At 42.2% G+C, this 22,186-nt stretch overlaps 1 protein-coding gene across 2 annotated transcripts in view; it reads left to right on the forward strand.

Moving 5' to 3' along the window:
• Positions 1–21,769, forward strand: part of WDR70 (WD repeat domain 70) — a 173,240-nt gene extending 151,471 nt beyond the window's left edge. For both annotated transcript variants that reach the window (XM_081133024.1, XM_081133025.1), the window contains 5 exons: positions 1,857–1,957; positions 3,541–3,620; positions 5,649–5,765; positions 7,806–7,968; positions 21,590–21,769. In XM_081133024.1, coding sequence (XP_080989150.1) covers positions 1,857–1,957; positions 3,541–3,620; positions 5,649–5,765; positions 7,806–7,968; positions 21,590–21,677 — 549 coding nt within the window. In that variant the 3' untranslated portion in view covers positions 21,678–21,769. The remainder of the gene's footprint in view (positions 1–1,856; positions 1,958–3,540; positions 3,621–5,648; positions 5,766–7,805; positions 7,969–21,589) is intronic.
• The last annotated feature ends 417 nt before the right edge of the window (positions 21,770–22,186 follow it).

Below are 22,186 nucleotides of genomic sequence, written 5' to 3' on the forward strand. Positions count from 1 at the left end.
TGATACTGGCTTGGGTGAACTTACTGTAGATAGGGGTTATGAGGTTATGTTTGTGACTCTTCTCATGTTCCCATATACCTGCCTTGACCATTTGGAAATTTCCAGTGATGTAGGAATGGTTCTCAAATTAGTCTTAGTAACAGAGCACCTGCGAGTCAGCCTGTGCTTTGCAAACCATGAGCTATTGATATATTTAATTCCATCTGAACAACTAGGCAGCTTTATTAGGAGAAAATGTGATTTTTACGAGTGTTTGCATTTTAAAGTATTTCCCACAGCCTATGTACAACAATGACAACCCTCCCAAAAAAGTCAAACTGTGTATGAGTTTATGATTTATGATTTTTCAAATTTTTCTGTTAATAGTGACTCACTGTTGTGAGTGTGAAAAAAATATATATATAATGTATATATTTATCTTTAAGTGCTTGCTAGCTGACATTGGGTAGCAGGCACCATAGATTTACAAAAAATTGTGGAAAGAAAACCTAAGCTGTGAAAATCTACCCTTTTAGCTTAATCTCCCTCATATCAATGGGAAGGACAGGCATTCTGATTTGACTTTTCTCAGTGGGACATCTCAACCCTCGTCAGTGGTACAGAGCTTAAGAACCACTCTTGTAGGGTGTTGTCAGTCATGCATTTGAAGTCCTGCAGACTCCTTTACGTGTCCTGCCTAGCTCCTCTGGAATCTCAGGGAAGGATTGGTAGCCATTTAACTATATGCATATTTTTTCCAGTCAGGCGGGAGCCAGAGTTTCTATCAAAAGGGACTGCAGAGATTCCCAGCTATTCTATGTTAACAAAAGAGTGAGTGGTTAGGAAAAAGAAACCAAAGATCAACTCAAGTTAGATCTAGGAGACAGAAACTCCATGATTTTCATTGTACTGTTAGAATGTAAAATGGCAGTATCTAATTGTACTCTTCTTTCCTTAGTCCTGGTACATTGCTTGGTGCGTGATAAGCTGGTAATAAATGTTAAATTGATGTTTCCACTCATTTCTTGTCCCGTCACAGTGAGCTCTGCAGAACCCAGCACTTGGTGTTTGTTCCTATCAACTTCAACTTCATCTCTTTCTCCCTAATTCTGTCCCTGCCATCCCTCCCACCGCTGCCCTCTCACTGCAGACAAAAATTAAACACAGGTTGCAGTTCTCACTGAGAACTCACGGTTATTTTTGACCCCAGAGCACCACTTGCTTCCCTCACTAGTAATGGATTCAAGGGAGCAGAACTTCCAGTGAACCTTCCCTTAAACAGCTTTTCGTTTAGGTTAATGTCACATCTGTACTCTGCATCTCTGTTTCACTTCTGCTATGTCCTGCTGGTTTATCTCATAGATAGGGAGGTATTCTTCACTGCCTGCAGCTATGTGTGCTGTCCCTGCAAAAGCTTTATGAGATTTGGATCTATGTGAGCTGAAAACAATAACCACCTGGCCTCAGTCTGCTGCCCAGCGGGACGTCTTGTGTGTGTAGAACATGAAGCACCGAGCCCTAAATCAGCTTCAGAGGCAGTAGAACTGAGTTATGTGTGTTTGGCATTCTAAGATGCCAGCCTCACGTGGCAGCGGACCTGGGGAAGCCTAGCTCTGAGGCTGCTGGGGACAGAGAGGAAGGGTTAGGGAGGGAGCATCTTTATTACTTTTCTAGGTGTCACACAGATAATAAATGTTAGTATGGAGCCTCACCTCAGGAATACGACCTCATTATGGTTTAGAAGAAAATGTCCTGAAAGGCACAGAGGTGACCACTAGGTTGATATCCTGTTTAGTAAACCACTCATTGGAGTACCAGCAGGACTTTCGCACTTGTGTTTGGCCCCTGTAGTTGATCACCATGCCTCTCCTTTTCAGAGCGTGGTCCGCTGTCTGTGGCATCCAAAGCTGAACCAGATCATGGTGGGAACTGGAAATGGGCTGGCGAAAGTCTATTACGACCCCAACAAGAGTCAGAGGTATTCAGAAGTATTGCTTGTTTTAGATGGATGACAACAACTGGGGGGAGGGCCCTGCTTTTATTTATTTCCTCCTTTGATGGGGATCCACCCATTTAGAAAATGCAGCTGGCACCAAGTAAAGCCTCAGACTTTTAGCTTTGTGCTTTAAGAGGATTTGGGTATCACCCTTGATCCATACAGAATTCAAAGTGAAAGTTTCCTGGGGATTTGAAGGTCTTTAGCTGAAATGTTGAGTGCAGGGGGAAGCCGGGCCCACTTTGCATACCACCCTGGACAGTGGCATTAGCAGTGATGCATGTAGGGGATTAACAAAGCAGAGAGCTGACCACTTTCAGGAAATGGGACCGGCCAGTCTGTTTTGTTCCCTCTCTGGCCTTTTATCAGACACTGGTTTGGATGTTTGGCAGGGCACTTCTCTGCCAGCAGAAGGGGACAGCGCAAACACTTTCCCCTCCCGACCCCAGGCCACCCCAAATGCCCAACATCAGCATACCAGTGTGTTTCAGAGAACTTCACTAAAGCTCTGTTGGTCCCTCACTTATTCCCATTTTCCTTGGGCACAAAGATGGACATGGATGGACATGGGAAAGAAAGATTTTGTTTTTCTCTCTTAGGCTACAGTGATGAAATGGTTCTCTCTTTAGAGTAAATCTTGGTTAGCGATTATTAAAAGTTACATGCTAATTTCACTGGAATCCCCCATAAACCTGCTTTGAGGTCCCACATCCTTAGAGGGAAAGGAAACCCGTCCTTTATTAATGAATATCCATTGACCATAATTTGGCTCCTTCAGAACTTTCTGGACTAAGGTTGGGACCCTTGTCCTATAAAATAAAGTTATATATTGTGGTATTTAAGAACAAATAGGAGTTTGTTTGTTTTTTAATAAAAAAAAATTGAGAATGCTAATATAATTAGGATGAAAGGGAGTTGGTTCCATTTGAGAAAATGATGAGCCCCATTTGACAGCATCCACTTAGAAAGCACTGCCTTTGGGGTCTTGAAGAGATCCGCTTATTTGTGTTTGCTTGTCCTGAATGGGATGGCTCGTGCCGCTAAGGAGAAGTGCAATGTCCTAAGCACACTGCTGGTTCGTCCCATGCATTCTTGTGCTATAGTTCCTTGGCAGTGTGGCCAAGCCAACTCAGTTCCAGACACTTGCACTCTTGTGTTTGAGATGTGGACAAATGCCGCTTGGGGTCCAGACCACCCAGACTGCTTTCATCTGGGACATAAAAGAACATTTGAACCCTCTGACCTTTAGGGTAAAAAGGTTGATTAATGCTATTAATATCTCCTTAAGGTTTTAACTGTTATTTCTATACATCTTCTAAGCCAGCTTCTGTCGCCCAGTTACCTCTGCAACCCTTTCACTGAGTAGTAACCACTGACTGGCAGGCGTGCTTTCCTTACAGTCGATCTCTTATCACTGAGGGCCCCACCTGTTGCTGTCCCTGAGAAAGTCAAGGACACAGTGAGATGTTGCGCACAGAGTGTGTTCCTGAAAGTGTCTGACGCTTTCAACACGAGTTTTCTGTTTCTAAAACCAAGTAAAAATACTATGCTTTTACCCTCCCCAGGGGAGCAAAGTTATGTGTGGTTAAAACCCAGCGGAAGGCAAAACAAGCTGAAACTCTGACCCAGGACTACATCATCACCCGTAAGTGGTTAGCGTGATCTCTTCATCTCACATCTCTCTTCTGCTCTAGTGTGGCGTTGATCTCATGGCTCTGGAGGCAGGACAAACCCTCCGAGTTCAGGCACATGTTACAGTACATCCCATTCATGTGGACAGGACCACGAGCCGTGTAACAGCTAACCCCATTAGCTCCTGTGACTCATCACAGAGACAGAGATGTTTCTTGTAACTTTCAACCCCAAACGGAAAAGCCTGTTTGAGCCTAATGCATCGCTCCATAGAGGCCTTTTAAAGAATAACAATCTGCTCTAAGAATAAACAAGAAGGAGTGCTCGCCTTGGAATCAGGGGAGCTAGACGTGTCCAGTTCAATTACTGACTGGCAGTGTAATGTTGGACAACTGAGCTTTATCAGGAGTGGGAGGAGACTGTGTGCAGGCTCCCCCACCTCCCTCTGCAATTCTGCGACCATGTCATAGCCCAACCCAGAGATATTGAGATGTAAAATTAACTACCTGGGGTGGGATCAAAATTTTACAGGACACAGCAGCTTCTCTGAGTTTGTCACACAACCTTGTGAATAGGGCGAATTTCATTTCCCCAGAGCCTCAGGCTCGGGTGGGCCCTAAGTCGCAGCTAGGAAGGAAATCTCGGATGCTATAGCAGTGGTCATCGGCAGAAGCCCCTGTGGACTGTACCCGTGTCTCAGTCTAAAGCCCAGGGGGTGCTGCACTGCTGGGTTTTCTCCCTGGTGGTGGGTCTCCTGTAAGACCAACTCCCTTGGAACTGATGATCAGTAAAGAGATCCATCCCATGACTCTTTTTGCAAGAGTAGAAGTGTTAAAGTCGGTGTCATAACCAGTCTAGCTCATGTAATTACACGCGGCCTGCTTAAATTCCTCTAGCCGTTTGAAGTGAAAAGCTATTTTTCCCCCTCCTAAAAATACTGTTGTGTCGTGTTGCCCAACAGTGACGGGTGGCTGTGTTCCTGAGCTCCCCTGACTCGAGGCTGGCTTGTGCCTCTGGCGCGTGATACGGCCCTGGCCCGGCTGGCTGGTGGAGTGGAGGGTAGGGGTACTGGGAGCATTTTTGAGGTGATACAGACATTGCTGTCGTTCATATTATAAGTTCCTTTTAAATCCTTATTATTCCCTTACCTGCCTCTCTCAGTCCCCTGGGAAAAGTTTTCCCTTTTAAAGAAGGCTTTAGTCTGCACATAAGCATCCAAAGAAATTATTCGGATGCTTTTTTTGGTAAAAAAAAAAAAGAAAGAAAAAGATATTTAAATTTAATTATCTTCCCCCTAACCCCCAGTCTTCTCCCTCCCCCCAGAATATCAGCTTCCCTTTTAAAATTATGTATTCTTTTATATTCTGGAATTTAATTCTGACACTGAGCAAACAAACAATAGTAATTGAACAGGGATTGCTTTGATTTTTATTGTTTGGTTTTGTCCTACATGGATGTAGGATGAGTCCGCATCACGTCGCCAGGTCAGGAGAGCCAGGCACCCTGGGCGTTCGAGGCAACCTTTATCCCAGTTTCAGCGGGATAAGTGCCCCTCCCTTCCGGTTACTCAGTGCTGTCAACTCCTCCCGAGAGGTGGTCACATTTCAGAAACATGTGAAGTGAGTCCAGTGCTCCTGAGGCATCTGAGGAACCTCGGGGCTGACAGGCAGGCTGTTGGCATTGTTCATTGTGGGCCCCATAAGAAGAAATAAGAGGCAGTCCCATCAAAGTGCTTCTTCTCCAAACCACAGAAATTCAGCCTCACTGCTCCCCAGGGTTTGGGAAATGGGGCGCCTCACCGTGTTTCCGTGACAGTGTCTGACAGTGTTTCCTGAGCGCCACTGGTTGCCAGGAGAGGTGAACAATGAGTCTGCTCTCAAGCAGAAGCGGTTAATTGGTTACAGGGAGACTGTCTTTTGTTATTAGAGGAAGGCTGTCATTATGACTTCCACCTCATCTCCCAGTTAGTCATGCCTCAGCTATGTTGTTGGATGGAAGGGTTATTATTATAATGACATTTTTCAAATGTGACTCCTCGCAGCTCACGCCTTGCCCATGTTCCGTGAGCCCCGCCAGCGGAGCACCAGGAAGCAGCTGGAGAAGGACCGGCTGGACCCCCTGAAGTCCCACAAGCCTGAACCTCCTGTGGCAGGCCCAGGTGACTGCGCTCTAGCTCCTGACATGCAGAGGGGGTCAGGGGGCAGGATAGGGTCACTGAGATAGAATTGGGACCATCTTTGGGGCTTGGGTGCTTCTTTGACTTCAGAGATGTTTTACTACATAGGTGTTTTCAGACGTTTTCTTTTTAGCATGAGAAGTTTTTGCTTAAATATAAGATGCAGAATTCCAGGGCATATAGCTGATAAGATGGAGCCGCAGTGCTGAAGTAGAGAGGAAGCTGGGAGCCCATCTGCTCGGTTTCTAACTTGGCCCCTTAGATGACCTCGGTGGAACTCTGGGGCTCCTGGGAACCCAAAGTTATCACCATGATGCTCAGTGGTGGCTTAATATGCAACATTTAGCGCTCTGACCAGAAGCGAGGTTGGATTCAATTCCACACAAGGCAGAAAATGGCCATTGTCTTAGTTCTGTGTTGGTAAAATGGAGCTGCCCATTTCCCTAGAAGATGAATAAAAGTCCTTAGAGTTGTTAACAAAGTTGGGACCGGAAGGAAGCAAAGCAGCACTGGCCGTAGTGCAGCACATACCTTTACCAGATCCCACCTCCTGTCATCACCGTGTAGTTCCCGTCTGTCCCAGGCTCACAAGCCGACGGCTTTGACGTTCATCTGAACCCGGCTTCTGGACCCACATCGGGTTGGCTGGCCCCTTCAGCACTGAACACATTTCAATATCAATCTGATTTTAAAAAAAATTTTCTCTGCCACCATCCTAATCAACGCTCCTAAATAATATTCTGGCCTGGATTATTGAAAAAACCTTCTAACTAGGCACCGTATCCTAAGTCACTCTCCCTTCTCCCTACCTCGCCTGCATGCATCTTACACAGAGCTTTTATTCCAACCTCCTCGAGCATTCATGTTGCTACTGCCCTCAGCTCTTCCCAAGGTTTCCACTGTCTAGTCGCATTTCCAGAGATTCAAGTTCTTGACGGTCTGACTGTAACCACTTCTGAGAGCTTACACCTCACTCTCTCTTCCTCTACACCGATCTCCTGATGTGACTGTTGCTTCACTCCTGCCCCCAAATGCCCACTGAGTTTTCCTTTCTATATTTTTATACTTAACCATTCTGCTCATTGGAAATAGCCTTCTCTCTCTTCTGAGCTTCCCCAAATTGGATTCATCTCTTCCTAAAGACCCCCTCCACCACCTCAGCCTGAAGAGCTCTCTCCTCCCTCCAAATGTTGTAATAACTACTGGCCGTACAAATTCTTTGGCAATTAATTATTTCCTGCCTTATTTAGTCTCTTCATATCTTGATTTATAAAATTAATCTTTTAGTGCTGTTTGACTTTTCATGTTTTTTTTTTTAATCTTCCTAAAAAGTCATACATTTTTTACTATGAGGTGTGTTGGGGACTTACTGTGAGTAAACCCCTGCCCTTATGCAGCTTCCTGTCTCCTAGAGCAATTAGAGCACGGCAAAATAATGTGAATCAGTGTGTTCAGCTTGCTTTCTCTCCTACAAGGTCCTTGGGAGATGGTAAGCCCTAAGATATGTTTGTTCAAAACTAAAATAGCATCTAACAAATATTGGTTATTTTTATTTATTGAATTTCAAGTGATTATGCCTGAGGAATTTTTTAAGGTATATACATGCCAAACTATTTGTAATTCTTCCGACCTTGGTATCATTATGTAAATTAAGCAACTAAGTCATAACAAAAATGTGTCTATTTAAAAATGTTTTGGGAAAGTTGAAGTTTAGTGAGTTCCTACTTTGGTTGTGATCATCATAAATGAGAGCTGAGAGGACAACACTCAAGTACTAGTGAGATCTGTGTGCTTCACACAAGTGTGAAGAAGCCCTGCGTGCACAAGGTCCTGATTCTGGAGAGAATGACAGGCGGCGGGTCGAGCCAAAGCTCTGGGCCCACTCTCATTCATTTAACCGCTGCCCTGGAAGCCAGCGCCAAGGGGCTCTCAGCCTTGTCAGATCGGTAGCATGTGCACAGGGTATACTGACACATTGTCATGCTCATTATGTCTCTGACTCGGGTTTTTCCTTTTAACCAGGTCGTGGTGGCCGGGTGGGCACCCACGGGGGCACCCTGTCATCATATATCGTGAAGAACATCGCTTTGGATAAGACCGATGACAGCAACCCCCGGGAGGCCATCTTGCGCCACGCCAAGGCTGCCGAGGACAACCCATATTGGGTCTCTCCGGCGTATTCCAAGTAAGGAAACAGGCTTTTGAAAGAGAAAAGTTGTGTGTTTAATGAATTGGAAAGAACGTAACAATGGCTGCTTGGAGGTTCTAACTTCTCCATTTCTTGTTTTATTCTTGAGCATGAAAAATAGGCCAAGTGCCCATAGTTGTGAAACCTGTGCATTTGTTTGTATCTTAGGCCTCTCAAATGGTATATTTTCAAACTGGGCCAGTTCCACCAGAGTTTTAGCCTAGTGTAAACCCATGAATTATGTGGTGTCCATTCCACCTATGGTAAAAACAATTACTGCCCATATGCATTATCTTAGTTGAGGAGGGTTAGGAGCAAATGAAGGGGAGGAGATGCGGGTCTGTTAGTAGGACTCACTTTTATCTGTAGCACTGTACCTGGAAGTAACACATAGCAGAGTGGAGCTGCCTGCTCAGATTCCCTTAAGTGGCTTAACATGGGTGAAAATGTAGTGGTTCTTAAAGCAACTAAACCAGCTACATTTACACTAAAGAAAGGTACTGTTGTAGAATTGGGGTTTTTAATTTTTTTATTTTAAACTAATTTTAGACTTACAGAAAAGTTGCAAAAACAGTATAGAGAATCCATGTATACTCTTTACAACCACTTTCCCATTAACACCTTTATAGAACCACATAGTACAGTTAATTAGCAACAATACAAATTAACATTGGTACAATACTGCTAACTAAGCTACAGACCTTACTTTATTTTTCCCGGTTTTCCTACTAATGCCCTTTTTCTATTCTGGGATCCTATGAAGAATCCCCAATTGCATTTAATTGTAGCTTCTAGGTCCTCCAGTCATAACAGTTTCTCAGTCTGTCCTGTCTTTCATGACCTTGACACTTCAGTGAACACCGGTCTGTTATTCTCTAAACTTTCTCTCAATTTGTCCATTTTCTTATGATTGGAATGAAACTGCATTTTTGGCAAAAATGAAACAAGGGTGACATATCGTTCTCAGTGCATCATATCAAGGGCTTCATGCCACTGTGTCTTATGACAGGCGATGCTAACTGTGATTGCTTGGTTAGGTGGTGTGTCTGACACATTTCTCCACCGTAAAGTTACTGTCATTACATTTTGAATTAATACATGTCTTGGGGGTGATATTTTAAGACTATGTAAATCCTGTCTCTCCTTAAACTTTGCTCTTTAATTTTATCATCCATGAAATATGTTTGCCTGCAACAATGACTGTGGTCCTTGCCTAATGGTGATTTTCCATTTCCCTCTTTTCTTCTGCATTTATTAATTGGAATTCTACTGAAAGGAAGAATTGTCCCTTCCACATTTATTCATTTTTTCAAGTATGTTTTGTATCAGTATGGACTTTAAGATACTTTATTCTATGGGTTAAAATCCAATACTGTCATTATTTAGTTTGTTGTGCACATTGTTCCAGCTTTGGCCAGTAGACTCTCCTTCAGAGTGTCTCCTGTCTTCCTACAATAAGTCCCTCTTTTTTTGAGCACTTTCTTACTTTCCGGTACCACAAGATGTTCCAGGCTCACCTTCATCTTTTTTGCTCCAGTCTTAGAATCAGGCACTTCTCCAAGGAGCCCTGGTTCCCTGGTTGGAGAAGGATGTTTTGAAACCAAGAGGTTCGTACTAGATGTACTCATTGCTACTGAAATGTCACTGCTTCTAGGTCCTCTCAGCTGACAAAGCTTAGAAAACATATATGTGCACTAACCTACACATTTGTGTGTCTGTGTAGAGCTATGTGTCTTTGTATTTTAAAACCACAAGTATGAGCTGATGCTTCTGACTTCAGTTCTTTACCACAGGGTTCATTTAACCTTTCCCCCTTTCTGTACTTGTAGCTTCTTTCTCCAGTAGGGAGAGATCCAGCTCATTTCTGCAGTATATCGCTTGTTCAGTTCTAGTGCACACGTAAAGTAGTTGCAGAATTGCTAACCCCTGCGGGAGGCACCTTCCCTAACTAGATCACAGCATTTGTGTGCAGTTCTTTCTTTCTTTTTCAGCCTTATGGTGTTCAGTCAAGATATCACTTTCCAGTTACTTAGTTTAGATCTTTTCTTCTCACTCCTGTCCGTGTAGTTATGTTATTCATTTGAAATACAGTTAGGCTCCTTTGTTAGTGTTTTTGTTCCTTCTTGGGGTTTCCCCCCACATTCTGAGTTTTTTAGGGTGTGTATAGAGTGTGTGAAATATTACCGTGATGCTAGGAGTCAGAACTTAAAAAGAGATGTACTCTGTCCCTTTTCATCCCTACTCCCCTGTTCCAATACCCCCCTTATTTCAGTCCTTTTTTCACTCACCCCCTGTAGGTAACTAGTCTCTTCCGTTTCTGGTTTATCTTTCTTGTATTTATTTTGCACAAATGAGCAGATATGTATTTTCTTATATCCCCTTCTTTCTTTCTTGAAGGGCAACATAGTGTAAATTACTCTTTTTGGCTTTGCTTTTTTTTCACTTAGCAGTGTGCCCTGTAAATCACTGTATCTGTTCATTAAGTTCATTCTCACTCTTTGTCATAGCTGCATAGTACTCAGTTATATGGATGTACCATAGTGTATTCAACCACTCTCCTATGTATAGGTTTCCAAGTTGTTCCCAGTGTTCTGCAGTTATTAACAGTGCCTCAGTGAGTAAATTTGTGCATGTATATTTTTGTATTGTTGGAAGTGTATTCAATTTTTCTCTCAATGTGTTTATGTATTGCTAAAGCTTTCCCTTCAATTATAAGAAAGCTGGACCCTGATCACTTTTCTGAATATTAGTATGCTGGGGAAAAATCCCTTATGAACCAATTCAACTTACATGTTATACTGATATCAGTCCCATATCTGCTAATTATGTATAATGAGCCTCTTTGCATAAAATAAAAACGTATCATTTTAGCTCCAATTCCTTAGAAGCAGACCCTGAGATAAAAGATTCTTATAAAGGTGATTTATTAGAAAGCATTCCCTGAAAAACCAGTAGAGGAGTGGAGAAGTGTAATGAAGCCAAGCAAAGGTACTGAAACCAAGCACAGTTTAGGAAGGGTCACTTTGGCTCCATCCCATAGGATGCCCCTGGATACCCTGGAATATTTATACTCCAGTATCTGTTGGTCACTGGTAATGGCTGGAGATGTGGTCAGGGGAGACATTCCCAGGCACTTCCAGCTCTCCAGGGCTTTAGCGACCTGCCAACAACCCCCTGACAAAGAGAGATAGGTTCTGCTGTTGTGTGTGAAAGCATCCTGCACAAAAATGCTGAAAGGATTTGAGGGCATCTGTGGGGAGTACGAGGCCCCTGCTGTACATGTTGTGGCAGGACAGACATGACCATGCACTGTCAGTGGTATCTGTTCGTGATATGTACTAACCAGACACTACAGATGCAACATCTCTGAACAACCGTTGGAAAGTATTACAACAGCTACGAGGGTCATATCAAGGCTGGCCAGCTAGTGTGTATTTAGCCTTCACTTGTATGGAATCTGTGTGTGTATGAGCTATATTACCACATCATTGGCAGTCAGATAAGCTGATAGATTATGCTCTGTTGACACTTCTGTTTTTAATGGAGTATTTTCTATTTTTAGAAATTTTTTTATATTTTAAAAACATGTATAAAAACATACCAAAATTTAGCAGAGGAAAGAAACATAAAGAGAGCCATGGTTTAAAATTTGCTAAACATAGCATCGTTTTGACAGCAAACTGCTCCAGATAGATGTGTATATGTTTACACACCAAGTAAATCATTGAGGTGTCTCCACAAATATTGAAATAATACTGTTTGCTGATTATGGATTGATATTAGCAACATATAACTCACAGGAAGATGGTGCCAAAGGTCTAGCTTACTGCTGAGGAACATGAGCCACTGAGAGATAACTTTCAGGACCTGCTGGATAGCAAGTCACTGCTAGAACCCAGGCCCGGAAGCTGCCTCAGAATTTCCAGGTTATTGTTCTAACTTCCAACAGCTAATTATTTTGATAAAGGATCAGGCTTCAATTTAATATATAATTTTTATGTAACACGCACACACATTGGGGAAAAAATCTAGCAATGCCAAAGGGTAGACAGTGGACGTTTGAAAGCCTTCCTTTCACCTTAACCCCCAGTTCCTTCATTCTGCTACTTAGAGATACCCAGCACTGGCAGGTGCTTGTATTTCCTCCCAGAGAGAGTCCATGTAGAAATGAGCAGGTATGTGTGTAGATATTCATTATTTAAAAACACAGATGTATAGCATGTTTTACCAGCTGGTTTTTGTTTATGGGTGGTTGTTTTTTTGCTTTGTCTTTTACGTAGGAGATTGGATCAGTTCCAACCATACATTCTTTATACTTTTAAAGTATTTTTCCATTGATGGATATACTTTTCTAAGACAATACCCTATTGAGAGACATTTACATTGTTTTCATAAAGCATACTGTAATTAATATTGTTGGACGTACATACTTGCCTACATGTACAAAGCTTCTAGAATAGAATTCCAAGTCAAAGGGTATTTGTATTTTAAATTCATATAGATAGTGCCCAGTTTTCCTCCAGAGACTTTTTAGCCAGCTTAGCAGTGTTTCACTGCCTCCTTCCCCTCTGCCTTGCTAAGCGAGTACTTACTTTTATCTTTGCCAGTCTTGAAGGTGAAAACTTGTATTCCATTGTAGTTACATTTACATTTTCACAGTTTTAAGCATGTTTTCATATATTAAAATTCTTTTATCTTGTGAACTTTCTGTTCATGTCCTTTGTCCATTTCTCTGTTGGTTGACTGGTCCTTCTCTTATTGATTTGTAAGAGTTCTTTATAGTAAGGACCTTAACCCTTTATATGTCATACATTAAAAACATTTCTCTTAGTCATTTTTATTTTACTTTGTTTATGGCATTTTTCCCATGTAAAAAAATTTTATTTTAGTGTAGTCAGTTTTCAGAATTTTTCCTCTCTTGCATTTTGTTTTAGTTAGGGAGACCTCCACTATCTAAGATTATTCTTTTAAATTTTTTTAATTTACCTTTTAACCCCCTTCACTCATTTCTCCCTCCCTTCTTACCCCTCATCTATAACCACCAATCTGTTCTCTTTATCTGTGAGCTTGGTTATTATTTATTTGGGGGGGGGGGGTGTTTCCACATATAAGAGAGATCATATAGTATTTGTCTTTCTCTGTCTCACTTACTTCACTTCACAAGATTATTCTTTAAATCCCCCCATCTTTCTATTTAATGCTCTTTTTAGGAGTTAAATCTTTGATTCACCTGGAATTATTTTAGTGATGTAGGTGTATTCATGTGCTATGGCTACTGCAACAGATTATCACAAATTTGGTGGCTTCAAAAGCAAAAATTGATTCTTTCACTGTCTGGAAGCCAGGAATCTGAAATTAAGGTGTTGGCGAGAGCCATGCCCCATACAGAGGCTCTAGGGGGAAATTCATTCCTTGCCTCTTCTAGCTCCAGAGGTTGCCTTCTGACTTGTATTATCATTTATTAATTATTGTATTATTTTCCATATGAACAACTGTAAACCTACGTTTGCCTCACCCTGTACAAATAATGAGAAATTTACCTCATCCTTTCCAATATTATTCCTACTATTTCTTTTTCTTCTCTAACTGCATTGACTAGTGCTGCCAAAACAGTATTAAATAACATCGTGATAGCACATATCCTTTCCTCCCTTTGAACTTTAACAGGAGTGACTGTTAGGTTAAAACATGTAATTGCCCTTTTTGTAAGTGGAAAAAATCAAATAGCAATTTCATATTATTCAATTTAATGCTATTTCCCCATAAAGCATGATAGTTTTTAAAAATACACATATACATCATATTAAGAAAGAATCCATCTTATTTATTTATTTATTTATTTATTTATTTATTTATTTATTCATTTATTCCATAAAGATTTATTGGACACCAACTACATGTCAGGTACTGTTCCAGGTTGTGGGGATACAGCAGTGTTTATGGAGCTTATATGCCAGTAGACAGGGACAGACAATAAATAAATCCATAAATGTTAGATAGTAGCAAGTACAAAGAAGAAAACTAGAATAGGGACAGGGGACATAGAGTCACCAGGGAGAGGAAAGGATGCTGTGTTTAGATGGAATAGGTGGAACCTCTGCTAAAATAACCTCACCTGAATGAAATGAGGGAGTGAGCCGTGCAGACATCCAAGGGGAGAGCATCCCATACAATGGAAGCACCATACAAAGGCCAGAGTGATGTTCAGCTGCAGTGGAAGCTGAATTTTATTGAATTCCTTTACCGCATCTCTTTGGAAGTGATCATATGATTTTTCTTCTTTGATGAATGCATGTGATGAATTATATTGCCGAATTTCCTCAAACTAAGTCATCCTTGCATCTCTGTATGATCCTCACAAGATTATGGCTTATGCTTTGTCAAGCGTTAGGCTGGCTTTGTAAAAGTTTTGTATACTTTCCTTTTTCATGTGTACTCTCAGACTTTTAAATACCATTAGATCTACTTCATAAGGATTTGATACAATTCACCTGTGAAACTGTCCAAGCCTGGTGCTCTTGTCGGGGGGAGGGCAAGTAGTAATTCCTTAATTTCTCTCCTTTCCATCATGGTAAGTAGTCTGTTTGGGTTTTCTGACTCTTCTGAATCTGTTTGATCATTTAACATTTTCTTAGAAAGTCATTCATTCAGATTTTCAGCTGTCCATAAATAGATTTAGTGGAAGTGGAAATTGTTTTTGTTCACTCTTGACCATTATTACCGAATGGTATTTTCCTGTATTGTAGGTGATTTAGTTAGTTATATTTACAACTGTATAATATACTGGTTTATTAGTTGCTCTGCAAAGAGGGTTGAACAGGTATTGTCACATCCACACCTTACAAGTGAGGAGACAGAAGCTTAAAGACTGCAGTTAACAATGACTTGCTACCAGAACTGGAGTTCATTTCTTCTGACTCCTAATCTGTTGAGCTTTTTAGAGGACTGTGATCTCTCCTCGTATACACCTTGCTGCGGCATTTTGCTGCCCTCTCTTTCCTTCCACCCAACTTTGTCACCTTACATTTACTGCATGCTAACTAAGTTCATGGCACCGTGCGCCTGTGGTATGTCATTTGTTAGCCAGAGCTGCAGAGTGTCTCCTGCGTTCACCTGCTAGAGTATACGGTTTACTGCCAAGTGGCAGAGTGTTTGAAGGGAAGCAAATATTTAAAAGGATCCTTTCATAAAGGTCACTGTAACTGAGAATGTGTGTCTGGTTGTTTTTCTTCCCTGCAATTGACTTGTGTCAGTGATGAAATAAAGATTTACTGCATCTCATTTTATCCCAGAAAAGCACAATTGGACCCTACACAATCTACCCACTCTCACACTGCGTACACTCACTGTTATTCTGCAGGGATGGTAACAGAGCCTTTGAACACTTTACGTTTATCGACCGAGTATTTGCATTTCATTTCTGGCACCGGCAAAGTAATAGCTGTGCAAGTTTTAAAACACAGCAGGATCACAGAGTTCTCTTGTTCAGTCCCACATGGGCAGATTCGATTACAGTTTCTTGTTAAAAGATGTTGCTGGAGGGAGGGGAAAGGAGCCTGCTGGGGAGTGGGCAGGATATAGATCCCAAATGTGATTAGCTTACACGTCAGACGGGTGGGGGTGGGGGTGGGGGCGGAGGAGCCTGGCCCCGGCCAGCGGCCTGACAGCCTGACAGCTCTGTCAGCCATGGCCCCTTGCTTGCCAGAGCAGCCGCCATTCTTGCTGGTTCAGTCCCATTAGTGTTCAGTGTGCGTGTTTGGTCTGACACAGGATACGCGGATATGCGCGTATTAAAATATCATTCCCACCCACAAGGGATGCATTCAAAGTCATGTGGAGTTAGTAGGCGCTATTGAAGGAGGCCACTCTTTGAGTGGTTAAGGTTTCTTTGTGCCAGCAAGAGACATGACCCCACGGGGAGAAATGTAACTTTTTCCTGACTTATACTTAGGTGACTGATTGTCACTGACCACCATACTCCTGTGTGAAGGCCAGTGACTCTCCAACTGGTTTTGTGGACTGTCTGTGTCAGAGCGGAGGGTGGGAGTGGAGAGGTTAAAAATGCGGGTTTCTAGGCCCTGCCCCAGACCAGCTCAGTTAGGCTGTGACGGTGGGGCTGGGAATTTGCATCCTAAGAAGCTTCCCAGGTGATTATTTTGCACACTAAAGTTTGGTAGTAATACAAAAGTAATCATTTAAAATAGGCCACAAATGACTTGCCCTTAAGAAAATTCTGATGTTTGTAATAGATTATTTTGATTATAGAGAGTCATACTGAGGACAGATTACATAATAAAAGTATTTCCCTCAGGGTTTAAAAAAAATAGTAGGTGGCTATGTTATATGTAATATGTTAATTATTTTAAAAGGTATACCTAGTGTATGGATTAAGGAACACCCGATACCGCCAAAGCAAGGTATATAATATTAATGACACTTTTATATGCTTAAACCATACCAGGCTTGTTTAAAACGTTATATATTATTCATTTAATCCTCACAGCAGTCCTATGAGGTAAGTAATATTATTGTCCCCATTTTACAGATAAAGACATTGAGGCTTATAAATTTACCAAAGCCGCATAGGTTGCAGATGGCAGAACTGGAATTTGAACAGGGGTCTGGCTCCCGAGTCAAACTTCTGCGTTTGACCCCACAGGGCACGGCCTGTCCTCGCAGAGTAACGGGTAGCACGTACGGAAGAGGAGCAGTGGGCTGGAAGGCCGCTGTGGGAGCCCCCGGGGCCTAGGAAGCAGGAGCCGGGCTTCAGTGCCCGCTCTGAGATTCGCGTACCTTCGCTGGGACCGCTGCCCGCCCGGCAGTGCGAGTGGGGCTGCGGTGCCGCCAGCTGCCACGCGTTTCTGAATGGAAACTGTGGCCGCTCAGTTACACCTTTATAAGGGCGAGCCCAGAGAGGGCGCCGCGGTACCCGGGAGGTCTCAGGTCGGTGTGCCCCCCAAGGATTTAGTCATTCGGACGTGTTCACCCACTTTGTGATAAGGTAGCTGACGGTGATTTTTAAGGGCTCTTTTGTTTCTCTCCCTCTCTCCCTGCCTCTTGCTCTCCCTCCCTCTCGCTCTCTATCTCCCCCCGCCACTTGCTCTCTCTCTCCCGCCCTCTTTGTTTCCCGTTCTGTGGGTTCCATATATGTCCTTTTCGCCACCCTCACCCGGTCGTTGGACTCTCATGCAGGTCACTGTGAGTTAGGATGCCCTACCTACGGCACACTATGTTAATATGCACATATCCGCATGTCCCGTGTCAGACCAAATGCGCACACCGAACACTGAATGGACTGAACCGGCAAGACTGGCGGCTGCTCTGGCAAGAAAAGGGGCCATGAGATATGCTTTTCTATTTTCCAAATACTCTTGTCTGTTTCCTGAAGAAAATAGAACTTTCCTTATTTAGAAACATCTTGTTACCTCTCATCTTATGTGTCCCTAATATGTTTTTAAAATTTTTTCTTTGATTAGCTCTTCGCCAGAAGGAAGGGACCATTTCAAGTGGAATCTTTTGGTCAAACTCTTATTTAGTCTTAATAATTCTGCAATTGTATGATGGGGTCAGAGTTCATCTGCACTGCATTCACTCTAGCAGGGTTAACAAGTGTGTCCGATTATCAAGTCATGGCTGTAATTGACTTTGGCTTTGAGGTTTTCCTTCATAATAAACAGTGGGCCCTGGGCCAAAAAAGCCTGTGGTTTATGCTCACATATGATGACTAAATATTATAAGTGATTTCCTCTTATACCCGTTTTATTGCCTCAGAGCTCACTTTAGATTTCTGGATGAATCATATCAGAGGAGTTTCCATAATTAAAAAGAACCTGACCCGTGGGCCTTTCATTGCTGCTGCAAACATTCGAGACTTTGCTGTCACCTGAGCACTCAGAGGTGTGAGGAGGCCCAGGCCAGAGCTCAGCCAGAGAGAGGGCAGCCCTGCTCACGCTGTGAGTCTCCCACACACACAGCGCACCCCGAATGCCCCTAGCACGTTGCAGGGGAAATCTTACTCACTGCTGACTGTTCTACACGAAATTCCTTTGGCTGCAAACATTGCAGGTGGGACTTGGTTTCCTTGGTCACTTTTCTATAGCACACAGTGCTGGCCAAGACTGACTGTGCAAACAACTTTGAGAATTCAGTTTTTACCATGTTCCAAGGGGACATTAATTAGCACAAAGTATCAGATAATTATAATCTATAAAGTTGAGAAAGACATTTGCTTAAGCTTTTATATTTGTGCCATGAAATAATAACTATTAGCAAATGCAGTTCATTGAAGCTAAAACAAAACAAAAAGCCCTCCAGCCCTCCTCTGATTAGTTTTCTTTCTTTTTTTTTTTTTTAAAATACATCTTCATTGATTTCAGAGAGAGGAAAGGAGAGGGAGAGACAGTGATAGAAACATCAATGATGAGAGAGTCATTGATCGATCCCGCAACCCAGGCATGTGCCCTGACCGGGAACCGAACCCTGATTGCCTGGATCCTAGGTCGACGCTCAACTGCTGAGCCACGCCTAGCCGGGCCTGATTAGTTTTCTTAATGGTTAGAATCTATAACTGTGTTGAACATCTAATCTGCTCTTCTTTCCTTGGTAACTCTAGTAAACAAGTTGACATACATAGTCAAGTGAAAAAAGTTTACTATTCACAAAGTGAGTAAAACTGGAAAACATAAGTTTCACATCAGCCTTCTGTATTTTTAAGTTTCTAATTAACACTTAGAATAATGGATAAGTGTAGGCCATACCCAGTAATAAAATTAATAGTCTGGATAAAGCTGATTTCAACAAATTGGGTGCTTTACTGGTTTTCAGTGAGGCTTCCCTTATCCCATGAACCTGTTGGGTACCCACAGAGATTATACCTTTGGCCGAATGCATTTCTCCCTTATCTTCTCTTTGATCTGTCTCTAGACCTTGGTTTGGGGCAGCTGAGATAAACCTGTCATGAGGCTGTAAGTTTGAGTTGACAACTGCCTGTCTCTTGAGAAAGAAAATACAGAATTCTGGAGGAACTGATTAAACAGAAGGCAGAGAATGGGTGGGTAATGGAAATGCTGTCTTGAGATTGTGGGATATATTTTCCCTAATTTTCTTCTAGCAGTTTTATAGTTTTGCTCTGAGGTTTAAGTCTTTGGTCCATTTTGAGTTAATTTTTGTATGTGGTGTTAGGTAAGGGTCCAGTTTCTTTCTTCTTTGCGTATGGCTGTACAGCTTGGCCAGTACCATGTACTGTAAGGAGCCTAGTTCTTATGCTCGATTTTCCCCTATTTGGCCAATAAAATGATAAAACAGGTGTGAAACAAGCATCGCTGGGAAATTTGGACACTGGTTTATGCCTTGATTTTGGCACTTTGGGGAAGGGGAACATGGGTGTATGAAAGCTAAGTGTCATGATTTGATGTTGCACACACATAATATGGCTATTTTGCTGACAACGTAGTTATTCGTTCAAAAGTAGAATTTAAAATAAATTTTGTGGAGTTTCACACCTTCCAAATGTTGATATCCCCTAAGTTAAAATACCTGGAGAGGAAATGGAAATTGTGTAGAGGAAATGGAAACAGGAAGTGAAGTGTAAGTGACCATGATGTAAAAATTTACTGGGTGAATTCTGCTGAGTTAAGTGCAGGAGGGAGAAAAAGGCATCTTCTTTGAAAAACTAATCTTGTTCCTTTGACTCAACTGCTAAGAAATTCAGTGCTAAGTTTTGTGCTCAGTTATATACCCTTTCATTCCTTGGTCCTTGACCTTCTACTCATTTGTGTTGTTTTGATTTTCCTTAAAGTCAATTTTATTGAGATATAATTTACATACAATAAAACACAAAAAGTACTCATTTCAGATATATGCATCTGTGTAATCACCATTTCAATCAAGATTGTAGACTAATCACATTCTTCCCCAAATGTTCCCTGGGCCCCTTTGCAGTCATTACTTCCCTTCTGCCCCTGATGAAAGCTGTGCCTTCTGTGTTAACTCCGATTTGCTAAACATACTTTTGGAAATAGGTGGAATAGAAAAATAGAAAAGAGTAACTACTTAAATGAAATAACCCTTTCAAGCTCAGGTTTCCTTCCTGTGATCTGTTGTTCCTTTTCTTTTTTTATGCTCAAAAAAGCAGCATTACAACTTCTTAGTACTTAAGTTTCCTTACAACGAAAATTGACGAGCGTTGCAGAGCTTTAGAACACCATTTGTTTTTTATTTCCTCTTAGATTAAATATCGAATTCAAAGGGTTTTTAAAACCAGACCAATTTATTCCTGGGTGGGTTTGTCCATACCTGTGTGGTCACCATCTTTGCCAGGAGATGGAATATGTACCGAGCACAGGTTGCATGTTAGAAAGCCAGGGCCCTGCTTTCTAGTAATTGAGCAACTCCCAACCTATGAAAACCTGCAGCTGCTTGGGGAACTGTTAGAGCTGTGTCTGGTTGTTGATGCCATAACGGTGCCTGGAAGTGACAACGAGAAGTTTAACCAACTGGATTGTGTATGGGGACAGCTTGGCTCTTTAGGTACACATGTGAGGTGATTGGAGAGACAGGAGCTGTGCCCAGTTTATGCGCGAGGAAGTGGAGTGCGCGGCTCGCATCGGAACAGAGCGTGAGCGCGATGGTGTGTGCTTGCCCAGGACCACGGAGGAACAGCAAGGCGCACAGGGTTCAACCCTGTTTCACTTGCCAAGTAAAAGGGGTTATTGTTGGTGATATTATATTGACCATTCTGGAGTTACCTCATATAGTGAATTGAAATGAAGATTTAAGCTGAAATAGATGATCTTCAGCTATAATGCTTTCATGTTTCCTTATACTGTGATAGAGCTGTTTTTAAAAGGAAATCAGCAGTAGCTGACCAAAAGGGGCGCCAATGACAACCACTTGACATTTTGTTTGGAATCACTTTCTGTGTGAAGGGTGTAGAAAGGAATGCCATTGGACCAGGTATGTTTGCAAAGCACAGAAAGTCCCAATGCAGAGATTGCCGGTCCTACAGCAGTGATATTAGCAATTTTCCCTCAGTGCTCCACCTTTCTGTGCGTTGATCTGAGTGCTGGGGGGAATGTCCTTCTGTTTGTTTGGTTTTGTTTTTGCTGGCAGTGCTCAAATTACTATATATGTTATCTATTATTTTAACTCATTAGGTAAATTAACTATTATCTCAGATTCTCCCATTCATGGGAGCTTAAGTGTGTTTGGACCACTTAAGTGTAGGAACAGCCTGGAGAGCTATAAATGCAGGGCGTGCAGATTCTCGCTCGCTCGGTGACTGTCCTCTGTCCTCTGGAGCAATTCCAATTCGCTTGAGTGTGAGTGTGAGGGGGGTGTATGGGAGGACCCACTGAACTTGACCCGTTTCGTTTTATTCACGGAAAGGGCCGTGCCCACAGTCTGCCACAGAGGGAAGACCCCTAAAAATCTCTTTGGCTCTTCCCTTAAACATTATTAAATTTTCATGATTCTTTTCCTTGCCAGAAGTTTAACGATTGATCTGTAATAGCTGGAGTGTAATCGAGTCCCCAAATGTGCCCCCACGCGATGAAAGGTGAGTCTAATCGAATGAGCACTTGCCGACTACCTTTTCCCTTTCTCTTTAACTTTCTTTTAGGACTCAGCCCAAAACCATGTTTGCACAAGTTGAATCTGATGATGAGGAAGCAAAGAATGAGCCAGAATGGAAAAAACGTAAAATCTGAAGAAGCTCAGATGACAGCTGCTTGCGTGAGGGGGAGGGATATTGGACGGGCTTTTTTTTAATGAAATGAAAAATACATTTTTATGAACAGATTTTGTACTTTGCCTTATTGAACCATTCAAAAGATTGGTAGCTACCCTTCCCGAAGATTATGCTCACATTGTCTTATCTACAACTGTTAGACTGTCTTATAAGTAAATAAGAAACAGATTCTTAGCCTATTACCAAGTACTTTAGGTATTTGGAAACTTTATTCACCAATTATTAGTCTTGTGCAGATTCTCATAACCTTGGGGGAAGGGAATGTACATGGAGATGCGCATCTGTCTTGAGCCATCCTCGGAGCGGAAGGAGTATGGAAACAGACGTCGAGAAGTTTACAATTTCTGTGTAATATCACAACAGTCGTTTACGGGGCTGTAAATAATTAGGCTGAATTCAAACTAAAAGCATTGCCACACGAGGAAAGAACGTGTATCTGATGATCCTTCAGCAACAGCAGATGCAGTG

Source organism: Miniopterus schreibersii (assembly GCF_964146895.1).
Source record: "Miniopterus schreibersii genome assembly, chromosome: 3".
Classification (NCBI taxonomy): domain Eukaryota; kingdom Metazoa; phylum Chordata; class Mammalia; order Chiroptera; family Miniopteridae; genus Miniopterus; species Miniopterus schreibersii.